Source organism: Argentina anserina, chromosome 3 (assembly GCF_933775445.1).
Source record: "Argentina anserina chromosome 3, drPotAnse1.1, whole genome shotgun sequence".
Taxonomy (NCBI): domain Eukaryota; kingdom Viridiplantae; phylum Streptophyta; class Magnoliopsida; order Rosales; family Rosaceae; genus Argentina; species Argentina anserina.
In genome coordinates, this window is record NC_065874.1 from 29858863 (window position 1) to 29873017 (window position 14155).

General features: G+C 40.4%; 4 protein-coding genes and 1 non-coding gene across 6 annotated transcripts; 1 reads left to right on the forward strand and 4 right to left on the reverse strand.

Moving 5' to 3' along the window:
- The first annotated feature begins 538 nt into the window (after positions 1-538).
- Positions 539-2960, forward strand: LOC126788170 (uncharacterized). 2 transcript variants are annotated; one of them, XM_050514138.1, is made up of 6 exons: positions 539-895; positions 1363-1459; positions 1937-2106; positions 2227-2302; positions 2395-2453; positions 2653-2960. In XM_050514138.1, the coding sequence occupies exons 1-5, from the start codon at positions 773-775 to the stop codon at positions 2409-2411; spliced, it is 483 nt and encodes a 160-aa protein (XP_050370095.1). In that variant the 5' UTR covers positions 539-772; the 3' UTR covers positions 2412-2453; positions 2653-2960. The 2 variants fall into 2 exon arrangements, with proteins under 2 accessions (XP_050370095.1, XP_050370096.1); XM_050514139.1 differs by having other exon boundaries at positions 544-895; positions 1363-1450.
- Positions 2961-3100: 140 nt separating this feature from the next.
- LOC126787448 (uncharacterized) lies at positions 3101-4578 on the reverse strand. The gene has a single exon (XM_050513331.1). It carries the CDS (start codon positions 4559-4561, stop codon positions 3101-3103), a length of 1461 nt encoding a protein of 486 aa, XP_050369288.1. The 5' UTR covers positions 4562-4578.
- Positions 4579-5003: 425 nt separating this feature from the next.
- LOC126788707 (uncharacterized) lies at positions 5004-5665 on the reverse strand. The gene has a single exon (XM_050514724.1). It carries the CDS (start codon positions 5616-5618, stop codon positions 5094-5096), a length of 525 nt encoding a protein of 174 aa, XP_050370681.1. The 5' UTR covers positions 5619-5665; the 3' UTR covers positions 5004-5093.
- Positions 5666-5935: 270 nt separating this feature from the next.
- TRNAD-GUC (transfer RNA aspartic acid (anticodon GUC)) lies at positions 5936-6007 on the reverse strand. The gene has a single exon. It is a non-coding gene; the product is annotated as a tRNA-Asp (tRNA).
- A 453-nt stretch (positions 6008-6460) lies between these two features.
- LOC126788206 (universal stress protein PHOS34-like) lies at positions 6461-8041 on the reverse strand. The gene is made up of 4 exons (XM_050514179.1): positions 7670-8041; positions 7469-7578; positions 6878-6996; positions 6461-6722 (listed from the first exon to the last, which is right to left on the reverse strand). The coding sequence occupies exons 1-4, from the start codon at positions 7842-7844 to the stop codon at positions 6641-6643; spliced, it is 486 nt and encodes a 161-aa protein (XP_050370136.1). The 5' UTR covers positions 7845-8041; the 3' UTR covers positions 6461-6640.
- Positions 8042-14155: the final 6114 nt, after the last annotated feature.

Sequence of the window (14155 nt, forward strand, 5' to 3'; positions counted from 1 at the left end):
TCATGCATTTGGAATATCTTTTTCCAGTACTACAATGGCCGGCCTGGTGGGTTTACTTGTGAATAGTACATTGACATTAACAGGATGAGAATGTTGGACCAAGCAACCACTTAAAGAATATCCCACATTGCAAAAAAAACCTTATCTGATTATCTTCTTCTTTGGTGGGATCACAAGCATTAAGAATCAAGATTCATTCCTCCTGAAAAAGCCCTCAACTCATCCAAAGGAAAAATCAGTCCCAAATGGCCATTTGGAACTTGTGAGCTAGGGAAAAGGCACATCTATAAGCACAATATCAACACAGAAAATATGCGATGATTCGAAAATGGTCGTTGGCCAAAGTAATGCATTTCGATTATAATCACCACATCAACACAAACACACGACCAAAATGATTCGAGGCGTTGCAATTTATGTGGCATCGGATTATTCTGGGATCATATTGTACAGCTTGGAGGACAGATGGAGCCCACGTGGCACTTATCCACTATGCTAGTATGCTTTGTGAATTCTCTTCTTTGTGTATCAAAAACTGGAAAGCGAATAGAATTGGAGGAAAACAGAACCTGGCCTGTGCACAAAATAGCAAAAGGTGATGAAGGCACATGGGCGGCACTGTTAGTGCCGTCTTTTGTAGAAGAAGAAGTTGGAGAATAGCATTATAAAATCGAGTTCAGGAACTCTGGTTTTCACGTGCTCTTTTCTTCTGCAAGTCTCTTCTGCCATCTTCTTGGGATCTCCTGCTTTTGTGTTTGTCTCCGAAAAAAAAATGGAGAGTGTGAAGAAGCAAGGAAGTTCTTCCTCATTTACTGCTGAACTCTTTGGGTTCAAGGAGTCACCTCCCAAGTCTTCAACTGGGATTTTTGCTTCCATCTTCCCACCACCATCACAGGTATCTATACTCTTCTACTCACTCAAAATTCATTAGTATTCTTGTTCCGCTGAAGTAGCTTCTGGTAAGAATTTGCTACCTTTAGTTCAAAGTTGCTACCTTTAGTTTCATCTTATCTGATAAAATCACTCAATCTTTGGAAAAGCTGAAGTTTGGTTTTTGTTGGAATTAAAGGAACTTATGCTCGTAGTTGCAAATTTTTTATATAAACCCATCTCTGGAAAAGCAAATTCTCTTTCAGAACACTGCAAAAGGGGAAAAAGAATAATCTGATTGTGATGAACTAGATTCTGTTTTTTTTTTCTTTTTCTGATAAGTGACTAGGTTTGCATGTGTTGCTTGGAACTGTAGTGAAATGTTCTGTATTGTTGACTAGTGTGAGGATTATGTCCAGTGAAATGTCTTGGTCACTCAGACACACTGTATAACTCTTTGTTGGATTTATGATTCTCTCTATTTGATTGTAGGTGGTAGGGAGAAACTCATCAAGCTCTGAGCTGACTGAATATTGGCGTAAACAGTCCTTGGGAAATCAAGCATGGAACCCCAAGCAAGGTAATCAAGGTTTGTGCTTCATAACACTGATAACAGTCTCATGTAGTTTTTTTTATTATCTTTCTTTCCCTGTTATGTATTAATGTTACAAGTGTATATTATTGATCCATCCCAGTGATGACATCCAACCATATCTTAATGTTCTGTTCATTAATGAACATCATTTGCTTATCATATGATCCAGAATTTCAGATCATAAATGCTTGATTTAGCTTCGTTGCGCTTTTACTTAGTAAGTGAAAATTGACCATTCTCTATGTAAAACGTCCTGCTTTAATTCCTAATTGAGAATAAAGCTTGGTTGTTTGATCAGCAGTCTTACTAGTTTTGTATAGGCTGAGTGGTTAAGGTTCTTATAACTATAACATTTTCATGCCCCATGATCATTTGCTTCTTTTGTACTTCTCTAGAAACTCGTAATCTTGGATATGCACTATTCTTTAAAGCTTATTCCATCAACCTTTGTTTTGCTCTTAAACTATATAGCTATAAGTAGCGAAGATGCTTGCTATAGCTTACCCAACAAGGACCACAGTTCAGTTCGTCAGGAAGAAAGAGCAGAACCATGTCACCTAAGTTCATCTCTTTACTATGGTGGGCAAGAGGTCTATTCTCAGTCCCCAAGTAACCCTCATGCCACTGGATCCTACCCTCTAGTGAGTCTTGATGAGTGATCATCAACATAAATACAGCATTGTAATCTGATAGTGTCAGCAGAAATAGCCAAATTGGATGTATAAAACTAATTTGTCTTCATTGTTCTGTGATTGATTTAGTTCAAGAAAGATGCTGGAGAAGATGATCCAAATGGAAGCAATGCGAACAGTGCTGCCAGAGGAAATTGGTGGCAAGGTATTCATATAAGTGATGAAACTGGTACTTGTTACTGTTTACAGCCCTGTTGTAGAGTAGATCAAGTGTTAAACTTCTGGCTTTTTTTGCAGGTTCGCTCTATTATTAGGACCGTGCCTTCCTGGCCATGGCCTCTGCATCTATTTTCAAGGTTTGTTAACTTTCGACCCAATTCTTCAGATGAATCTTCCTTAGTATCTTGACATGTCCTGTAATTCCAAATGTCTTTTTGCATCCTGTCTCTTAGTTTTTTGCTTCTTTTAAGATACTTGGTTTTTTGGATTAATTAAACATGGTAAATACTTGTACTATAGTCAAGATAAGTAGCTGATGTATGTACTCCTTTGCAGGAATTCATGAGGCCAGGGCATGGTTTTTTAAGTATGGTGAATATGTACTAAATAAGTTGCTGGTGTCAACAGGAGGTTGCAAAGAGATGCCTCTTAGTCAAGATGTGCGAAACTTTTATGTTGGTAAGGTCAACTGTTTCACAGAGTTTAATAATACTCTGCACTGGACTAAGTTTCTATCTGTGGTTTAAAAGTTGTTTTTGCTTTTAAATTAACGCCTGTAATGGCCGATGGGCTAATGATATGAACCTCTTGCTCTTCTATTATCAGCAAATAAAGTTGTTGCTTGAAGTGACTACTGTTTCTTATGCAATGTGTTTTGTCATTATGAAGAAATTAGTGATACATAGTGTTCTGGAAAGCAATGCTACCCTTGAATGGTATATACATCCTCATCAGATTAGAAGTCGCTGGTGAATCAAAACAATATCTATGAACCACCAGTATATTAGTGTGGTGGAGTTTGATATTGACAGTAGTTTTCTCCTTTTCTCTCATCATTAGATAAACAGAGGAACAACCTTTCATAAGCAGCTGCCATCTTGGTAGCAGTGAACAGTTCCAAGCCTCTCTGCCTTGCTGCCTGACCTTTCTGTCTTAGATTTCCTCTTCCATCATCCCAAACTCTATAGAGGGTCTTCTTTAATGAAGCTATTGTTGGTGAAAATGCATAACCAACCTCTGTTCCAACAACCACAGAGCCTGTAATGCTTGCAAGTCTCGTCGCCATTACTGGCTTACCAGAGAGCATTGCTTCCAACAAAGTATGATCCAATCCCTGAGCGCGAAGAGTTGGGTTCGCGAAAATATCTATTGCATTGTAGAAGTCAGCAAGCTGAGCTTGTTCCAGTGGCCCTAAAACAAGTACATTAGATCCAAGATCTCTGTACCTAGCTCCCCAAGGACCATTGCCAGCAACTAGAATCACAACACTATGCCTGAATGCATCATTTTCACTTAGCATTTGCTTCAAAGCCTCGAACATTAACGGGTGTCCTTTATCCTTCACCAACCTCCCAGCCATTCCTAAAACCAACTTCTTAGATTCAGGCACCCCAAACTTTTTCTTGAAACCCTTCCCTTTGAAAATGTCCGGCTTGAAAATCTCCTCATCAACACCATTAAGTATGATATGCACGCGTTCATCTGAGATCATGTATATCCTCTTAAGTACATCTCCCACGTGGTCACTGGTAGCAACATGGTGAGCATAACTGGGGAAGAACCTCACCTCTTCGACAACTTTGGTAACTCTTTCAGCCAAAGCATATCCCTGTGATTCTTCAGGGCTCCGCAGAAGTTCTTGTATGATGTCAGAATGGATAGTTTCATATGCAATTCCATGCCAAGTAACAGCCAAATTTGTAAGATCACGTGATCGAGTATGCATGAGACCAACACTCTCAGTGTGGATCACATCAAAAGGTCTTCCTGTTGAGTTCTGAGTTTGAAATAGCTTCCAAACTAGAGCTTGATCCAGATACCCAGAAGCTGTTGGCTTTGAGAGATGAAAGCATAAATTATTCAATTCGTACCTGGGGAAGGAGGAATTTGAAGGAGAAGTGGTGAAGATGTGAAGTTCATGACCTCTTTTGGCGAGTGCAAGGTGGAGTGTCAAAGCATGACGTTCGAGCCCTCCTGCTTGAGAGCTTTGAGGCCATTTCTTCACGAATAGAGCAATTTTGAGGAGTTTTGGGGGTGGATTTGTGGAAAAACTGAGCTTATTCCAGGCAGAAGGGAATGAAAGAAGTTCAGTGATATCGCTCTGCTCCATTCTTTGGTATAAAGAATAGCAGGGACCATAACGATGGCACCAAAAAATGAATGAGATGAAGGACCATGCGCACAGCACCGAGACAATGGAGCAAAGACGGCGGAAGCTGAATCCACCAACTGCATCCCTTGCCATTGAAGAAGGAGATCTAAGAAAATGGTGAAAATTTAACCTCAGATAGAAGAGACTAGTTCAGATGGCATCTGAACATGGGGTTCTACTAGTATAAGCTACCCATGTATTGGCAATCTCAAGAAATTGTTTTTGATAACAAACATATCTTGTTCCAGAAGCAACTTCAGTTGACTGAAATATATAAACTTGACTTGAGGTTATGTATCCTATGAGCATAGGTTATATGAATAATTATATTGTCAAAATGGAAATCAGACTGGAAATCTTGTCTAAAAATGGTGCTCTCTTGATTGCAGTTTTGCAACCGGAGACCCCTCGATTTTTCATATAACAAAAATGACATTGCTTTGTTCTCAAGCTATGCATATGTCTTGAAACTCCCAGGATACAAAACTACATTATTCATAAATTATGCATAAACATTTGTCCATTTCCTGGTCTTTCTAGCAATGATTCAAAGCCTAAAGGGATCTAATGAACCATTTACAACTCACAACTAAATTGAGAGGGTTGTATAAGCTTCATCGATACCTTAACGAGTAAAGGCATGAAGCACAAGAAAGATATAGATCACAAGAGCCAAAGGGACCAAAGTCACCAAAGGACCAATTGCAGCAAAAGTATACATATCTCCACAACTCAACCTCCCCAATTTGATCTGAACCAAGTCCACCAAGGCCATCATCAAGAACCCACATCCGAAAACCGACCCGAACGCCGAGACCAGCGTACCGACCCGCAAACCCACCTGGTTAACATGGCCCATGTTGGCACCAAGCAACTCAGAATCCGAGCCACCATTTCTACTACTAGTACAACACTCGCTAATTTTGATGGCTTGCTTGAGAGCCAAGGCAATGAGGCTGGAGAAAAGGAAGGAGCTGAAAGAGTAGACGTGGAAGGAGATGAGTCCTTCCGCCGTATCGGTACCGGCAGCACAAGCTTTGTTAGAGCCTAGTAGCATGGAGCTGAGGTCGGTGGTAGGGAACCAAGTGAGGCCTATGAAGAGGGCAATTGAGAAAAGTGAGTTCACGTTGACTATGCCGTCCAAGGCCATTATGTGAATGCGAGTGGTGGGTATTGTCCGGTGAGATACGTCGGACATTTCAGCGTGTGGTTTGGTGGTGGTGGTGGTGGAGATGAAATGCATCTTTGTTTGGTTTTATGAAATACAACTTTGGTTTTCGTTTGAGGGAGGATAAGATGGAGAAGAGTGACTCTGAAGCTTGAAACTGGAACCAAGAGTGGCGTGTTTTCTCTGACTAACGTGGCTTTTCAGGCAAGGAAAAGGGTTGAAGAAGGCAAGAAGCAACATATGTGAGAAGGTTTTCACACAAAACAGAAAAGCTGATGGAAAAAAATTACCAAAACAAACGCCGTTGCCGGGGATCGAACCCGGGTCACCCGCGTGACAGGCGGGAATACTTACCACTATACTACAACGACTTGTTTCTATAGCGGCACACGAGATATAATTAACTTCAACAAAGCCAAACTCTCCGATGCTAGTCATCAATTCATAATTCTGAATTGTCCATATTGATTCCAGAATCGGTATCAGTGACTCGATCGCTCCCATCGTGTTATGCTAATAATTGAGTCTAAAGATTGATCGTACCCGACGGACTACAGACATGATCGAAACTAAAGATTGATCGAGCTATCTTGTTTCTAGCTAGTAATCTCGTAAATGAGACTTCGTGTAGTTTACTGCAAAGTCATATAGTCATTGTACTCTAACCGTTAGAGGCTTGAGTTCCTCGATAAAGTCATAATTAGCATGAACATATTTTTCATGCCAAGGTTCTGAAGTCACTAGCTAACTCACTATAATGAAGAAAAGAACAAGGAAGCTGAGAGGATACATCCTTATTGTCGCAGAAAAAAAAAGTCACAATATTAATGAAGGAAAATAAAATTGAAGCTGAAATCATGAATTGTTCACTGATACGTACATATCAAACGACAGACAAATAAGCATGCACCCACAAAAATTATTTGTTTCCTCGGAAGAAATCAATATCATAGCTCAAATTTTAGCAAGGTTTGTCACTCAGAATTTTCAGCTAAACACCGTAATTAAGCTTTCTGATCCTTGACAATGGTAACGGGGCAATTTGCATTCGCCATAACGTGGCTTGATACACTTCCCAGTAGCACCCTGAATTCAAGAAAGATTATACACCAGATTAGCGTCGATCATTTTACACAGCATGCTCAACAAAAGTACCCCATCTAGCTATATGAATCGTTAATTGGTACTTACATACTTATACAATATATCAGAAATCAGGTAACCTAAATGAATGCATGTACCTTTGGATGGTGCCCAGTCCTCTGCTGCCGACGACCAAGCAGTCGAGCTTCAAGTCTTCGACTGCTTCACAAAGTCTGTCTCTTGCATCTCCCCAGTAAAGCTTAGCTACAACCGTCACCTATGTTCATATTTCACACACATTCAATTCTCAATTATGAAACACCTCTTTAAGACATCGTTGTTTTATGGTTAGTTTACTAGTTTTACCGGGTACCGTTGCATGTTATGAGTTCATTGAATCATTGAGTTGTGCTAAAATGTCGATCGATAATAGGCATTACTTGCATGAACTCCTGACCAAAATATTTAACTATCTACATGCATGAACTCTTTGTATCGATCATTATGGTGTACGTTAGTCTTGTATGCTTGATACTTGAGTATTATGGTTATAATTAATTAAAGTGTACTTTGTTAATCACCCATAACTTCCCATGGGGATGATAATGGATGTACGTGGTAAGTTTACAGGGTAGTACTCTTATATGTGACTCATGTGATGCATTTCAAGGCTCATCAAAAAAGACAACAAATATTGACAGGGTAAGTTCTCACAATTAGCATCAACAACAGAACATGTAAGCACATACGTGTTTTTCCTTGATAGCAGTGTCAAGGAAGTCCAAGACCTCTGGATCAAGCTCAACTTCGTAGTTCTCCATAACGTCCTTTTGACGGAACTCGGCAAACGGAATAAGAGCTGCACCAAAATTCAGAATCTAAAACTCATAAAAAACCAGAACCATCCTGCAGAAATATACATATTACTTTGAGCTAATAACAAAACGTACGTGATCCGGTGGTAGACCAAAGAAGGCTGCGGCTCTCACTGCCTTGTTCCGGCTTGACATGGATGACATACAAGGTGTCACCTTTGTCACTCAGATTCTGAATACCCCATTTCAGAGCAGTCTTGCTTCCCTTCGAGAATTCCACCGCAAACCCTATATTTCTATCTTTCGTCATCGATTAAACCCGGGAGTGGTACCAAGTCTTTGAGCCTGGCGATGGAGTTGAAGTTCGAAGCGCTGAAATCAAATTGATAAAGGAGAAGCTAGAAAGATATGATCAGATGTGAATCTATGGGTTGACGTTTGGTGGGCACTTGTGTAAGGGGAATTAATTCTCTGTGGCTTACCCTTATGTAACATCTCACATGGATTTCATTAATATACCTGCTGCATGTTCTTATTAGCTGATTGATCTGTTCTTCTGCTACTTGATGTTTTTTAACTAGAAAAATCTGCAACTCTGTGGGCACAAGTGGTTTCAACTCCAATACGCAATCTCTTGGATTATTGAGGTTGATTAGTTAGTGGAACTTGAGTAAGCTAATTAAGTTGAATTATATTGCTCTATATATTCATACACAGATTAACTATATATATAATCTAACTAGCACAAATTATTCTCGTGATTTACGCCAACACTCTCTCTCAAGTTGGCGCATACATATCAACCATGTCCAACTTGCTAAGTGAATCATAAAAGACCTTTTTAGACACTTATTTTGTGAACATATCGGCAAATTGCTCTTATGTGGGAACAAAATGAAAACTAATGATCTTTGCTTATAGCTTCTCTTTTATAAAGTGACGATCAACCTCCACATGTTTTGTACGATCATGTTGCACATGATTATGTGAAATATCAATAGCTGCTTTGTTGTCACAGTACAAGTGCATAACACACTTAGGTTTAATACCCAAATCTTGTAGCAAATTTCTAAGCCATAACAATTCGTACACTCACTGAGTCATACCTCTGTATTCTGCTTCAGCACTAGATCGAGCTAGCACCTTTTGTTTATTATTATTCCATGTAACAAGATTACCCCCAACAAAGGTAAAATACCCTAATGTGGATCTCTGATCTGTAATATTTCCAACCCAATCTACATCTGTGAAGCCACAAACTTCAAGGATATTATTGTGATTAGAGAACATTACTTCTCTCCCTGGAGCTGACTTCAAGTACCTCAAAATCCTTACAACAACATCCATGTGGTCCACACTTGTATTATGCATGACCTGACTCGCTACACTTACTACATACACAACATATGGTCTAGTATGTGATAAATAAATTAGGCGTCCAACTAGCCTCTGATAACGAGGTTTTTCAGTAGGGACTTGATCTGGATACTCTACTAACCGATAGTTCTGCTCAATAGGAGTACCAATGGGAGTGCAGTTCAACATACATGTCTATGTTAGTAGATCAAGGGTGTACTTCATCTGACACAGATAGATACCATCACTTCCCCTGGCTACTTCAATGCCTAAGAAGTACTTGAGTGTACCTAGGTCCTTTATCTCAAACTATGTGGCAAGCTGTTTCTGTAATCTACCCACCTCAACAGTAACTATCATATCATCAACGTATTTAATTAGGGTTGTTACCTTCCCTTGTTGATGTTTGAGAAATAACGTGTGGTCTGAATTACTCTGTCTGTAGCCAATTTTCCTCATGAATTGTGAAAATCTTCCAAACCAAGCACGAGGTGACTGTTTAAGACCATACAAAGACTTTCTCAATCTGCATACAAAGTTACTTGGAGAAGCGGCCACATATCCAGGCGGAAGATCCATGTATACTTCCTATGTTAGTTCTCCATGAAGGAATGCATTCTTAACATCAAACTGCCTAAGTGGCCAGTTTAAGCTAGCAGCAAAAGAAAGCAATACCCGAATAGTGTTTATCTTTGCAACATGTGCAAATGTCTCATCATAGTCTATGTTATATGTCTGGGTGAACCCCTTCGCTACTAGGGGTGCTTTATACCGGCTCACTAACCCATCTGGATTGTGCTTCACTGTAAACACCCAACGACATCCCACAGCCTTCTTGCCATGTGGTGGAGATACAAGCTCCCAAGTATTGTTCTTTTGTAATGCTTCCATCTCTTCCTCCATTGCTTTCCTCCATTTGGATCTCCTAATGCATCATGCACTTTGTTAGGTACTGATACAGTAGATATTTGATTCACAAATGACTCATATGACTTAGATAATCTTTTGGTAGATATAAAATTTGCCACATGATACTTAGCTTTAGCCTGAAGGGTAGGTTCATATTTTTTTGTTGGTTGACCCCGAGTAGACCTATCTGACAAGACATATTGTCTACTATTAGCCCTAATAGAATGACTAACCTTAGATGAGTGTTCTTCTTTACCAGGAGAGCATTGGTCATGTGTATAAAAAATAGTACATGAGACATGAGGGGCAGTTATGTTGTCAGCTTCTAGTACCTACATCTCCGGAGTGACGACACCGAAATCATCCGGTGGTGCTTGTGTAGCTGACACACTGGTAATCTCAATGGAACCTATCACCATATCGACTGGCTCACTTGTCTCCCCCTCTCCATGATACAGCTCTTCAAAATATGAATTCTCCTCCTGAAGAGCAGTATCAGAAGAGGTAAAATAGCTTATGTCCTAAAAAAATATAACATCCATAGTGACATAGTACTTCCGGGTAGGGGGATGATAGCACCAGTACCCTTTCTGATGTCCTCCGTACCCAACACACATTTAACTGCCCGGTCATCCAACTTAGACCGCTAATGTTGTGGAAAATGAACAAAAGCAACACAACCGAAAACACGGGCAGAATGATTATGAAAATAGGGTAATGAGACATGAGATGCAAGCACCTCATAGGGAACTTTTCCCTGAAGGACACGAGATGAAAGACGATTAATGAGGTGGGCGGAAGTTATGACAGCATCACCCCAAAGGTATTTAGGCATATGGGCACTAAAAAGAATACACAGAGCCATATCAAGTAATGACGATTTTTTCTTTCAGAAACGACATTCTGCTCAAGTGTGTAAGGACACGTTGTTTGATGAACAATTTCGTGTGTTTTAAAAAACTCCTGAAAGCATGATTCACATATTCCCCCTCCCCCCATTATCAGAACGAATAACTCTAATGGTGGCATTATATTGTGTTTGGACAAAGGTATAGAAGGCGCGAAAACCTGGAAAAATCTCATCTTTAGTTTTAAGAAGAACAATCCATGAAAGATATGTGCAATCATCAATAAATGACACATAATACCGCATTTCTGACACAGTAGACTCTTTGGAGGGTCTCTAAACATCAGAATGGATTAATTCAAAAGGAATAATACTTTTAGTAGAAGTACTAGGGGAATAAGTAGATCGATGACTCTTACCCAAAATACATGTCTCACAACATAAAAAAGACTCGTCCACACTAATAACACAAAGTAAGCATGGATTTTTTCATAACACTAAAAGATGGATGCCCTAAGTGACGATGCCATAACCAAACTTCACTTAGCTTGTAAGAAGTGGAGAGTAAAGCGATCCGAGATTGTCCCACTGGTTTTTCCCCCGCGTATGTCAGATCCAGATGAAACAACCGGCCCCTCAGATACCCCTGACCAATTACCCCTCCGGTGAGAAGATCCTGAAATATCACATACATATGAAAAAATATCACATAACACTTAACGTCAGTGTTCAATTGGGGAACAAATATCAAATAATGAGATAAAGCAAATACATAGAGCACATTGTGAAGCTCTATTATAGGAGTAATTTGAACAGAACCTGTCCCTAACATGGGGAAGGCCTCACCATTAGCATTAGTAACATAGGGTACTGGTGGAGGGAACAATATAGTAAAATAAGATTTGTCATAAGTCATATGATCAGATGCACCAGAATCAATAATCCATGTATCAAAATTAACAAAGTTAGAAATATTGAAAGCCATACCAATTTGACCACGACCAGCTATGGAGGCTGTAAGTGGTGCTCCTCTTGCGGTATGATGATCATGTCCAACCACACCATAGATATCTGGTTCCTGAACTAATTGAATAACGGTTTTTGCCTGGGACGATAATTAGGCCTCTTAGACCTAAGGTGTGGATACAATTTCCAACATGTCACACGAGCATGGTTAGTATCATGGCAATAAGAGCAATGAGGGCGGTGTTGATTCCCGAAGCTTGGTGGTGGTCCTTGTCGATGAAGTGGAGCTGAAGTTTCTTGCGGAAGGGGCGGTGCTGGAGATTTAGCATGAACAGTAAGATTGGAAACGACAGTCGATGCCTGAAAAAAATCTCTTGCTGAGACTCATCCTTTCAGATATAGGTGAAATCGATGATTAGGCTAGGGGTTTGGTCGTTCTGAGCAATTCGCATTTCGCACTGTTATGCTTTGCATCCAGACCCTTCAGGAAATGGTGAACTCGTTCAAGCTCCTTCTCCTTTTGGTATCAAACAATATCCTATTGATTTTCAATCATGCAAGGACGTTTCACATCCCTCAGCCCAAATATTCTTCAGTTTGGTGAAATAGTGCGCCACTGGTTGCCAATCCTGGTGTATTGCCAAAGCTGTGCACATTAACTCATAAACCTATATGAAATCAGAGTCATTTGTATATAAGCCGTCCACTGTCACCCATATTGCCTGCGTAGTGGAACGTGCCTCCACTAGATCAACTATCTCGTCATTCATAGCCTTCCACAAGACGGACATGACAAGACCATCATTGTCGTCCCATTTATTGTAGGCAACAATATCTTCAGGACTAGGAGCCTTAGTGACGCCGGTGACATGCCCCATCTTGTGCATGCCTCGAAGATGAGCGGCCATAATTCGCTTCCATTTACGGAAATTGGTCTCGTTGAGTTTGGCGCCCCCAAATGAACCACTGTCAGAACCCTTGGCAGATACTTGGAATTTCGGAATATCAGGGATCTGAGAACCCTCCGCTTCGTTCCAGAACCCATTGAAAAAGAAACAATTAAAAAAATCAGAATTATGCAGCAAAAAATCACAAAAAACGGATAAAAACCTGTCTGCGGTGCACTTGCACTATCGGTGAATCTACACTGACAGTCAAGGCTATTGAATCTGGCCGGTAGAAGTAGGGTTAAATATGACCGGGTTGGGTCAGGTTGAGATGGCTGGGTCAAGTCGAGATGTCTGGGTTGGGTCGAATCTGGACTAGGCTGGGTTGAATTTGGGCCGAGCCGGGTCGGGCGGTGCGGAGAGTGGCCGAAAGAGACGAAAATTTCAGGCAGAGAGGAGCGGCGGCGTCGGAGAGCCGTAGAAATGCCAGAGGAGTGATATCGACGTCAGAGGAGTGCTATGGCGACGTCGAAGGGCAGCGGCAATGCGGAGGAGTGACGGCGAGGTCCAAGCTAATGGCGTTGGAGAGCAGCAGCGCCGGAGGAGCAAACGGCGACTTCGGGGGGAGGGGGAGGGGCAACGGCAGTGCGGAGGAGTGACGGCGACGTTGGGGATCGTCGAAGGGCAGCGGTGACAGAGCCGGACATGAGGAGGCAGCGGTGAGCAGAGGGCAGGGGTGACCGGCCGAAAAAAAAGAGAGAGAAAAAACCAAGAAAAAAACAAAGCAAGACGAAAAGAGAAGAAAAAGGTGGCTCTGATGCCAAGTTGAATTATATTGCTCTATACATTCATATACATATTAACTCTATATTTAACCTAACTACCACAAATTACTCCCGTGTTTCACGCCAACAAATTATAAGGACATCCCAGCATATAGTCAACTTAACTTGGAGAAGAAGAATTTAAAAAAGACAAAAAGAAAAAATAGGAGATGAATCTTATGCCGAACATATGGTATACATGAATGAGTCGAGCCTCACTGTTTGGATCCAAGATCCAGACTATCCTTTGAGCTGGGCTTTGGTTTTTTATTTCTCATATGGCTTTGCCTTTAATTTAGAAAGCGCAAGTGACTCTAGGGCTCGATCGTTAGGTACGTCAAGCACTCGTTTTTTTTCATTAATCGGATCACCTCGTCTTTATAAAATGGGAAGCTGGCGATGCAGCTAGGGCTGTAAGTAGGCTCGAGCCGCTCGTGTTCGGTTCGCTTTTAGCCTGTTTGACTCGAGCTTGTAAAACTAAATGAGCCAAGTTTGAACTCAATAGTAAGTCTGATCTTAAAAATGAGCCGAGTTTGAACAATAAGCATTTGGCTCGTTTGACTCGTTTAGCCCGCAAGCAAGCTCGGGTTCGGGAAAAGTTCGGTTTGTTTACTAATTAAACTTGATTTATTAATTTTTATAGTATATATAACGTATAATTTTATATGAAAAATAATATTAAAAATATAATATTAATTTGAAATAGCTGAAAAGTTTCTTTTTAGAATAATTAGTTAAAGACTTTAAGTTTAATAATGAGTTTGATTTGTTATTTTTAATTTATTACAAATAAAATTGGTTTTGTTTGATGTTATGACATCAGATTTTAAAT